The following is an 11326-nucleotide window of genomic DNA, read 5'->3' on the forward strand; positions in this document are numbered from 1 at the left end:
AGGAGGACACCCAAGTTGCGTGCCCTCTCTGAGGGGGCCAGAGTCTCGCCCCCTATAGTCAGCGATGGAGTCAGCTGACTATGCCGGGGCGCCGGCAACCACAGCCACTCGGTCTTGGAAGGGTTGAGTCTGAGTCTGTTCCTCCCCATCCAGACCCGTACGGCCTCCAGGCAACGGGTCATCACGTCAAGGGCATCGTGCTTTAAGATGGGTGGACTTCAACTCCCAGAATCCTTCAGCCAGCCTGCTTTGAGATGGGTGGACTTCAACTCCCAGAATTCCCCAGTCAGCCTGCTTTGAGATGGGTGGACTTCAACTCCCAGAATCCCTCAGCCAGCATACTTTAAGATGGGTGGACTTCAACTCCCAGAATCCCTCAGCCGGCATGCTTTGAGATGGGTGGACTTCAACTCCCAGAATCCTTCAGCCAGCCTGCTTTGAGATGGGTGGACTTCAACTCCCAGAATCCTTCAGCCAGCCTGCTTTAAGATGGGTGGATTTCAGCTCTCAGAATTCTGAAAGTCCACCCATCTTAAAGTTGTCACGGTGAGGAAGCGGCCCTACTGGTCACAGGAACTGGGTCACCTCCAAGCTCCACGGTCATGTCCAACCAGTGAAGCTGGGGAGATGCCTTCACGCAGGGATTTTGAAGAAGTGCCATGAGCTTTCCGCCAAGTCCATGAAGCCAAGAGGCGGTCTTTCCTTCCATGGCTTCCCAACCCTCACCTGCCATCGGTGTGTCTATCTGACCACGGATGGCCGTTCCCCGGGGAGGGGACAAGTGACCTCACGGGTGCTCTAACTTCACCAAGGTTAACTGGTTGCAGAGCTTATGTTCCCCCCCCCCCCGTCCCGGATAATGACCTGTGCCCGAACCTTGTCCTGACCCGTCACTAAGAGGGCTGATTGTGTTCCATCTCCAGGAAGAGGCATCGCTCCAGCGCAGACAACAGCTGGCCAAGCAGGGCCTGATGGGCAAAACCATCTCCTCCTACGCCCAGCTGTTCGAGAGGTAAAAAAATGACACCCCCCCTTAAAAGAATGGTTTGCTCCAAAGAGGGGAGTGGGAGAAATCAGGAAGCCAAACAGAGGGGCCGATTGCCCTTAATGTTAATTATCCCTGTTAGGAGAAACTTCCTGACAGTGAGGACAATTAACCAGTGGAACAGCCTGCCACCAGAAGTTGTGGGTGCTCCATCACTGGAGGTTTTTAAGAAGAAATTGGACAACCACTTGTCTGGAATGGTTTAGGGCAGGGGTAGGCAACCTTGGCTCTTTTATGACTGGTGGACTACAACTCCCAGAATTCCTGAGCCAGCCATGCTGAGGGGAAAGGGAGAGGTTTCCATGCTGAGCCATGCTGGCTCAGTAATTCTGGGAGTTGAAGTCCACGAGTCATAAAAGAGCCAAGGTTGCCTACCTTTGGTCTAGGGTCTCCTGGTTGAGCAGGGGGTTGGACTAGAAGACCTCCAAGACTTGTGGACTACAACTCCCAGAATTCCCTAGCCAGCCAGGCTGGATGAGGAATTCTGGGAGTTGTAGTCCACACGCTTTAAGGTTGCCAAAGTTGAAAAATAGGGATTTAGAGCAGGGGTGTCCAAACTTTGGCAATTTTAAGACTCGTGGACTTCAACTCCCAGAATTCCCCAGCCAGCCATGCTGGCTGGGGAATTCTGGGAGTTGAAATCCACCCATTTTAAGATTTAGAAAGACGACGACAGCAAGACCTTCTAGATATTAACAAAACAACACAACATGTTGTCCACACACAACCCTGTGAACTAAATCAGTTGGACCTAGCACTGCCATTCGCACAACATGCCACATGCATTTGGTCTTAACCTTGGGTCCTTTGCGCTGGCTTGCGTGTCCTAGCGTGTGACACCCATCCCCAAAGTGGCTTCAAACAACCCAGGTTAGGCAGTACGGCAAATGCCGTCTGGAATGGGGTCGACCCACGCCGTGCTGCCACCATCAATGTTTGAAGAATCGTCCTCTGGATTTGTGCCGTGGCAGAACTCACATCTGCGCCCTCCCAACCGCACCTGCCTGTCGCATTTGGGAACCGCAGACTTGCTCCAGGCGCGCCGGTTTCCCAGGTGTGAGTACAGGTACGCTGGGCCTGCGCGAGCCTGTTGAGCACGTTGCAGCATTGCTTTTTTTAAAAAAAAAAATCACCCCACAATGTCATAGATAGTATCTGTTTTCAGAGCACTGGATCTAATGGAAATATTTGGGGTGAGGGATGCTTTCCTGGGAATTACAATCTTCTGTTCTAGTTTATTTTCTATTCTGTTCTATATTCTATTCTGTTCTATATTCTATTCTATCATATCCTATCCTATTATATTCTATATTTCTATCCTATCCTATCCTATCCTTCATTCTTTTTATTCTTATTCTATCCTATCCTGTCCTGTCCTATCCTATCCTATTCTACATTCTTTTTATTCCTATCCTATCCTATCCTATCCTTCATTCTTTCTATTCTATTCTATTCTATTCTATTCTATTCTATTCTATTCTATTCTATTCTATCCTTCATTCTTTTTATTCTTATCCTATCCTATCCTATCCTATTCTATTCTGTTCTGTTCTATTCTAGCCTTCATTCTTTTTATTCTTATTCTATCCTGTCCTGTTCTATTCTGTTCTGTTCTGTTCTGTTCTTCTATTCTATTCTTCTCCCATCCTATCCTACCCCAGATGGAGAATTCTAGAGAGAGAGATGGTAGATGATAGATAGATAGATAGATAGATAGATAGATAGATAGATAGATAGATAGATAGATAGATAGATAGATAATACATAGAGAAAGAGATGGATGGATGGTGGCAGGCTCTATTGGAAGGAAAAACTGTTTAGAAATAGAATTTGCATGTCAACAAACAAAAAAGTGAGCTCCGAGCTGGGAGAATCAGAGGACTCTTTCTGGTTTGTTTTAGGGATGCCCTCCGAGTTGCAGACCCCAGCGTGCATAGCCAGTTTTTAGAGCCCCCATCTTTCATCTCCACGGGGTCCTTTAGACGTACCATGAGCCCCGTCCCACCCACCACTCCTGACCAAAGGTGAGTAGAGACGTGACTCCTTGGGGGGGGGACCTTCTCCAGAACTTCTAGAGGATGTTCCAGCCTGTAGGGGCTTCTGATTCGAGTTCCCCAACCTGGACCGCCAGAGATACCTCGTACTACAAGACCCATGATCCCCAGGCAAGGAAAGTTCCCATCGCTCTGTCGGGGAGACAGCAAGCCCAGCACAGGACAGTCTCCCAACCAACTGTGCAACAGAGCAGGGGTGCCAGTGACACCATGGTCCAGAAGTCGGTGAGGCTGCAAAACCTGGCGCCATCCGAATGGCAGAGTAGAAGATCTCCACAGCCATAGGTGATGTGTCAGGACTTCTGATTAGACCTTCCCAACCTGGAGAGACCTTGCACTATAAGACCCATGATTCCCAGGCAAGGAATGCCGCCATCACAGGCCTCGAAATGTGCAGAGAACATGGATGCTGGTAGACCCCACATGATGTGGCTTCTCTGGGTGAGTTGTAGCTTAGAGTTCCTGGGCGTTGATCTCACCCTTTCCTTCCTCAGATACAGGGAATCCGGTCAACCAGCCAAGAAGTCCCTCACCGATCCAGGATCACTCCTTTCTCCCAGCATATCTTCTACCCGTCCCTCCAGGACCATCCCCGCAGAAGTCACCGATGAAAAAAGGAGCCGACAAGGTGGGCGCCAATTCAAAGCCTTGAACACGCATCGCATTACGAAAGGGCTCAAAGTCTTTGTCACGACCCCCATCTTGACTTTTTTGACACCCCCCCTCCGAACAGATGGCCCTGCTGTGGCTCAGGAGTGAGTTGAGGGGACACCACAAACTACAAATATTCTCTCTGTTTTGGCTGCGGATTCTTATCTGATCTGCAAACCTCCAGCTGGCCACTAGATGGCAGCAGATTAATAGCTCTCCTGCTCTCTCTGGCGCCATCTAGGGGTCGTTTTTGATAGCCCCTAAAGGTGAGAAAATGCCAAGATGGATTCAGATACCTTTGCTGGCAATTTATAATATTCCCAGCGCTTAATCCGAGAGCCCAAAAATTCCAGCTCCAGATTAGGATGAGACGTAGTTTGACTAAGATTCTAAGGCGCCATCAGTTAGGGCCAGGAGTGTCTTTTGAGTACAGGCAATCCTCAACTTACGACCACAGTTGAGCCCAAAATTTCCATTGCTAAGCGAGACGTTTGTTAAATGACCTTTCTTGCCGCAGTTGTTAAGTGAATCGCTGCAGTTATTAAATTAGGAACACGGTTATGAAGTGAAGCTGCCTTCCCCCACTGACTTTGTTTGTCAGAAGGTCGCAAAAGGGGATCACGTGATGCAAGGCGCTGCGACCGTCATAAATACGAATCAGTTTGCCAAGCATCCAGAATTTGATCGCGTGACCCCGGGGGAGGGCGCAATGTTCACATATTTGAAATTTGGTCGTAAGTCCCTTTTTTTCCAGTGCCGTTGCAACTTTTGGACAGTCACTAAACGAATGGTTGTAAGCCAACGATTACCTGTACTTTGTGCTCCTCTCCTCCCCACCTTTTAACTGTATTTATTGTTGTTGTTGTTATTTATTGTTTTAGTATTTTAATGTCTACCAGTTTTAATCTTTGTAAAATGCCCAGAGATTGGAGAGGCACATAATGGAAGGAAGGAAGGAAGGAAGGAAGGAAGGAAGGAAGGAAGGAAGGAAGGAAGGAAGGGAAAAAAAGAAAGATAAAGAAAGAAAGGAAAGAAAGAAGGAAGGAAGGAAGGAAGGAAGAAAGAAAGAAAGAAAGAAAGAAAGAAAGAAAGAAAGAAAGAAAGAAAAAAAGAAAGAAAGAAAGAAAGAAAGAAAGAAAGAAAGAAAGAAAGAAAGAAAAAAGGAGGGAGGGAGAGGGAAGGAAGAAAGAAAGAAAAAGAAAAAAGAAAGAAAGAAAAAAAGGGAGGGAGGGAAGGAGAGGGAAGGAAGGAGGGAAGGAAGGAAGGCAGGAGGGAAGGAAAGGAAAGAAAGAGAAAAAGGAAGGAAGGAAGACAAAGAAAGAAAGAGAAAAAGAAAGAAAAGAAAAAGAAAAGAAAGAAAGAAAGAAAAAAGAAAGAAAGAAAGAAAAGGAGGGAGGGAGGGAGAGGGAAGGAAGAAAGAGAGAAGAAAAAAGAAAAAGAAAGGAAGGAAGGAGGGAGAGGGAAGGAATGAAGAGAGAAAGAAAGAAAGAAAGAAAGAGGGAAGAAAGAAAGAAAGAAAGAAAGAAAGAAAGAAAAAGGAAGGAGGGAGAGGGAAGGAAGGAAGAGAAAGAAAGAAAGAAAAAAGGGAGAAGGAAGGAAGGGGAAGGAAGAAAGAGAAAGAAAGAAAAGAAGGGAGGAGAGGGAAGGAAGGAAGAGAAAGAAAAAAGAAAGAAAGGGAGGGAGAAGGAAGGAAGGAGGGCAGTGGTCCTTGATTTACGACCACAATTGAGATCAAAATTTCTGTTGCTAAGCAAAACAGTTCTTAAGTGAGTTTTGTCCCATATTTACGACCTTTCTTGCTACACGTGTTAAGTGAATCATTGCCGGTAGAAGAGAAAAAAAAAGAAGGAAGGAAGGAAGGAAGGAAAGGAAAGAAGTGAGGACAGAAAGGAGTGCGGGAAAGAAAAAGAAAGTCAGTACCTTTCTTCTCCAAGCAGACACCCAATCCCGCTCTTCTCTGTTGCAGAGGCCGACCGTCCCGCGGAGGGCAAGGAGAAGAAGACCCCCAAGCACAAAGCCCCTTCCCCACACCTCACCCCCACGGTCACCGTCCGCCCAGGGTCCAACACCAAGCCGGTCCTTCCTCCCATCCCATCCGGCCGGAAGAAGCCCAAAGCGGCCGCCGTGGACAGCTACGCCTCGGTCGTGTGGTTGAAGCCCTAGCCTTGGACCCCCGGCCCCCTCCAACGCCTTTTACTCCCAAGTAGCACTTAGGGGGTCCCGACTCTGCTTCTCACCGCCCCCCTCCCAGAGGGAGACCCTGCTTGAGCCAGCCCAAGAAAACTTCCATTTTTTTATTTTTTTATTTTTAAAGACTTGTTTGGTGACACAATGCGAATCCGCAACGATTTCTCGGTGGGTTCGTGGAGCTCTTTGGAGTTGATATAAATATATATATATATATAGATGGTAGGGGGAAATATAAATTATTGTTCTAAATAACATTACAATCTACTAAACATCTCTGTCTTTTTTACCCAGAAAAATCCGTCAAAATATATATATATATATATACAAAATATATACAAATGAGTCCGAAATAGCTATACTAGTCTCCCACTTAAATCTTTAACTCTTGTCCGCAAAAAGAAATCTGAATATATATAAAAATGTGAATCCTGGGTAAAGCCATGCAATAAAAATAAATAAATTCGAATACCAGGATAATATCAAACCAAAAGCTGGTTAATATAAATATAAATTTAATCTATATGTTTTCTTCCAGCTCTTGAACTGCTTGACGGATTTTTTTTCTGGCTAAAAAAGACAAGAGATGTTTAGTAGACTATAATGTTATTTAGCACAATAATTTACATTTTCCCCTCTCATGATGTCTGGAACCTTGTTGGTCCGTATAAAAAGACTGCCTGATGATTTCAAAACATTCCTCGCATCTTTTTAGCGCCTTTTAAATCAAGACTTCCAGGTGTGAAGTTGTGGGGGGGGGGTTGTCGTTCTTTTTAATTTCTAAGAGTGAGCCTTGGGTTTCGATACGCTAGCTTCACGTTGTGTTGTCCAGGTAGTCCTCAACAACCCCAGCTGAGCCCAAAATGTCCGTCACTAAGTGAAACCTTTTAAGTGATTTCCCCCCCTCCCCATTTTACAAATTTTCTTGCCACAGTTGAATGAATCATTGCAGTTGTTAAGTTGGCAACACAGTTGTTAAGTGTCTCTGGCTTTCCCGCTGATTTTGTCAGGTCGCAAAAGGGGATCAGCTGACCCCGGGACACTGCAACCGTCCTAAGTACATGCCAGTTGCCAAGCCTCTGAATTTTGATGACGTGACCCTGCAGAATGTTGCGGCGGTTGTGTGAAAAACCATCATTAACTCCTTTTTTCCGGGGCCATTGTAACTCTTGAACGGTCACTAAATGAACGGTTGTAAGTCGAGGACTACCTGTACAATCTTTCTGACGTTCCCTGCACATTCCTGGGTTCTCTGCCAACACATGGTCTGCATAGGTAAGTACGCACACTTCTAGAGGACACAGGTGTGTGCCTAACACACAAACCTCGTTGCAAACAGTCAGCATCCTTTTATGCAGAAGTAGATCAAGCAACAGCAAAACCACCAAAGGATTTTATTTCAGAAATCCACGGAGCGAGCAGCTCTCTCTGGATCTGGACTCTACATCTGTTAGGGTATGAATGCAGAGTCCTGGACTTACAACAATTCATTTAGTGGCCAGTTACAGCAGCACTGAGGGTGACTTACGACCCCGTTTCATACTTACGACCGTCGCAGCCTCCCTACGGCCACCTGATCAAAATTCGCTTGGCAACTGATTCGTATTTATGACGGTCGCAGCGTCCCGGGGTCATGCGGTCCCCTTTGGCGACCTTCAGACCAGGGGACGCCAGATTCACTTAACAACCGTGTGACTCACTTAACAACTGGAGTGATTCACTTAACAACGGGGGCAAGGAGGTCGTAAGATGGGCCAAAACTGTCTCAGCAGCAGAAATGTTGGGCTCAACTGTGGTAAGTTGAGGACTCTATCAACGCATAGATGCACGTTAAATCTATTCATATACCCCCCCTGCTTCTGTTCCTCAATTCTTATTGGGTCCCCTTTCAACAACAAAAGTTGTGTTGCGTGCATTTGGAGCGCCACGATTACACAAGGGCCGCGAGTCAAATGAGCGTCGAAATAAAATTGGCGTTCGCTCACCCAGCGTTGCAGAAAGTTAAAATTGGGTGCCCAAATTGAATTTCATTAAAAATAAACCAAATTTGAGGCAGGGACTAAGGGAATTCTGGGAGATGAAATCCACAGACCTGAGAAAGGCTGAGAAACACATTATTAGAGACGGGGGAAAAAATGGATCAGGAAATCTGTGCTTCGCAAATATTCTTTATTGAATAAATTCCATGTTCAGCCAGTATCCAGATTTTTTTTTTTATTAAATAGACATCCATACGATAATCTCGTTACGCCTCGCCGAAGTTTCGCTTTTCAAACCTAAGAGTTTCAAGGCATTAATTAAAACTCTTTTGCCTTCTTGCTTTTAACATCGGGCCTATTTATACTCAACAAAGGATCCCATCGAAGCGTCCCCGACGTGTGTGAGGGCGAGGTATTGTGTGCAGAAAATATCAGATTTACAATTAAATAGAAGAATGATTGTGTTGCTGAGACAAGCCAGTTTCGATGTATCCGGTTCACAACTGTGTTTATTTTCCTACAACAGACACATTACGTCTAGACCAGGGGGGTCTTCCAACTTGGCCCTTGGATGACTTGTGGACTTTAACTCCCAGAATTCCTCAGCCAGGCACACGTGCCTGGCTGAGGAATTCTGGGAGTTGAAGTCCACAAGTCATCCAAGGGCCAAGTTTGAAAACCCCTGGTCTAGATAGTTGACTAGCTAATGCAATGTGGGTTTATTGGTGGGTGATCAAAAGCACCGTTCAAAACATCTTCCTGTTGGCTACCGGCTCAACTCTTTTTCTGGTTTGGCACCAAGTGCTCAACTCAGCGGTTGGCTTCTCGCAAACCGACATACACCAGTGGAAAGAAACAAACCAGGTTTACGGGGAACCTAGTTTAATCTTGCTGGCGGCTTGCTGCCGTTCTAGCTTTTAAGGGAGCTGTTTGAGGCCCCCCCAACCGCGTTTGCATGCATGCTCGTGCGTGCCTTCCTAGCTTAGAGGGACCCACCCGAAGGCATCACAATTTTCACACAACCCAGTTCGGCTATGGTGAAGATGGGGAGATTTTTGACGAGGTTTGCCATTGCCTTCTTTCCAGGGCTCAGAAAACCTGTGTGGCTGTTTTTAAGGCTTTGCGCCTCAAACGGGACTAGAACTCACAGTCTCCTGGTTTTCTGGGGCCTTGAACGCTTCACCCAAAATTCAGATGAGATGCCTTTAGGAGGGGGAAAAAAAAAAAAGAACGAAAGAAAATACTTCACCGTTATTTAGACCAGTGTTCCTCAACCTCGCCAACTTTAGATACATGGAATTCCCACCCATTTTAAAGTTGTTGAGAATTGAGGGACACGGATTTATAGCACCGAGGAAAGCAACTCTCCTTGCTTGTCAATGCAGATTATAAATATAAATATGCAAAAATGTCGCCCCCCCAAAAAAAATTAAATAAACCCTCAACATCTACAGCTGCTTAAAGGAGGCGGTCACACGAGTAAGGTTACTCGTGGCTCTCCCATCAGGAAGGGGAGCAGAGAAAGGTACATATATTTGTTCACAGGGAGAACCTGGTTTGGAGAAGACCTTGTCATAGACAAGGTAGACCAGGAACCCTTGCGGGGTTCCCATTGTAAACCAGTTCAGAAACCAGTTTCCCAGTTGGCTCAGACTTGTATAGCTTATTTATTCTGTCATTCCTGGACAACATCTTCCTTCAAATAGTCCCTAAAGAACAGGAGATCGGAGGAGACACTGGCGCCACCCCTACATTAGTGTCTCTCAACCTTAACAACTTTTCAGAGGTTTGTGGACTTCAACTCCCAGAATTCCTCATGAGTTGGAGTCTACATGACTTCTTGAAGGGTGTTGAGGTTGAGGAAGACTGCTCTGGATTGCCCCAAAGGAACCCAAGAGATAGCCACCCTGTTTGGCCAAGACTTTTGTCTATCAAGAAAGTTGGATAGTCTTCCTTGTCCTTCACCAATAGATATTCTAGACCAGGGTGTCCAACCGTGCCCACTTTTAAGACCTGTGGACTTCAACTCCCAGAATTCCCCAGCCAGCATGTCTGGCTGTGGAATTCTGGAAAGTCCACAAGTGTTGTGATTTCATGCCAGCCTGTGATCCTAGTAGTTGAGTCTGGGGAATCAGAGGAGAAGGAGGAGGACGGGGGCTGGAGAGCCATCAGAGTCAGAGGGAGGCTGGTCCTTCCACTTGTGATCAAGCTGAGAGCCAGCTGTGCTGGGAAGCCGAGTCGGACTCGGAGGAAGCACAGCTGGAAGACCTCAGAGACGCTCGTAAACGCAGACAGGTCACACGAGTAGGACAGAGAGAGGCAATGGTGCGACTCCAGGGGAAGAGGAGAAAGCAGTGAGAAGCCACGCCTCGGGGGGCTGCGTAACAAAAAGGGAATGTGTGGGCAGGGCTGTTTGCTGGAGGCAACCGTTCGCAAAGAACTTCAGTGTCAAGAGATCATGGTCTGTTTATTTTGCCTGTGAGTTATTTCCTGTTTGACTCGTGCTCCGTTTTGCTCCGTCGGAAAAGTGTTCTGTTGCTTTTGTTTTTCTGGGACAATTATCGGATCTGTAACTCAAATAAAAAGGGTTTATTTTTTCCCGTCTACTGTTCAAAGAGGGGTTGTCTTTGTGACGTAACAAGGACGTACGTAGGCTGGGACAGAACAACAGGTCTTAACAGTGGCCAAGGTTGGACACGCCTATTATAGAGGAAGGTCATGAGATCTCGTTTGTTTGCGTGTATTGGGGAGAAAGATCTGGAGAGCTCTCCACAAATTAACCGACACAGAACGAGCTACTGCTTGGTCAACGTGATTTCTGAGGAACCAACTTTGGATGATACTTGCTGGGCCAAGATGACAAACGGGCGGTCAACGCTCCGCTCCAACCTCAAAGCAACTCGACAGCTGCCCACATCTTCTTAAGCCCTGCCCAAGGACACCCAGTTCTCATTGGAAGGACTCTGCTGTCCCCAATGGGGCACAAACTTCTGCAGATGGTCTTCAACCCTTCATGGAAGGGGCGAACGGGCCACTCCTTCACTGCAAACCAGACTATCCTAGAACAGCTTCCACATCTATTTCTTTTAAAGTCCGCGCTTGATGCCAATAATTGGATATCCATGAACCAAAAGCAGGGGTGGGGTTTTTTTGCAAACTCCGGGGGGCAAAACTAGCCAATTAATGGAGTCACCGGAGGCACCAACCGTGGATCAGATTCCTCTTCCGTCCAAGAAACCCCCTTATTGTTGTCACCCCCCACAACCCAAAGACGTAAAAACCGTTTCCCCCTTCTCCTGGGGATGTGCGTCAGCTTGGCCCAGCCAAGATTTGCGACTTTTGTGGTACAAAAATCAACCCTCCCGTCCGGACAACGGAGAATCTGACTCCCGTTTTTTTCTCCCGACGGC

At 46.7% G+C, this 11326-nt stretch overlaps 1 protein-coding gene across 1 annotated transcript in view; it reads left to right on the plus strand.

Moving 5' to 3' along the window:
- Positions 1 to 5913, plus strand: part of LOC107298660 (leucine-rich repeat and guanylate kinase domain-containing protein-like) — a gene marked incomplete at its 5' end in the record, with an annotated part of 30947 nt that extends 25034 nt beyond the window's left edge. The window contains 4 exon segments of the mRNA XM_015828038.1: positions 924 to 1012; positions 2947 to 3069; positions 3594 to 3727; positions 5717 to 5913. Of these exon segments, the coding sequence (XP_015683524.1) occupies positions 924 to 1012; positions 2947 to 3069; positions 3594 to 3727; positions 5717 to 5913 (543 nt within the window).
- Positions 5914 to 11326: the final 5413 nt, after the last annotated feature.

This window comes from Protobothrops mucrosquamatus, unplaced genomic scaffold (genome assembly GCF_001527695.2).
Source record: "Protobothrops mucrosquamatus isolate PMUCROS unplaced genomic scaffold, P.Mucros_1.0 scaffold4170, whole genome shotgun sequence".
Taxonomy (NCBI): domain Eukaryota; kingdom Metazoa; phylum Chordata; class Lepidosauria; order Squamata; family Viperidae; genus Protobothrops; species Protobothrops mucrosquamatus.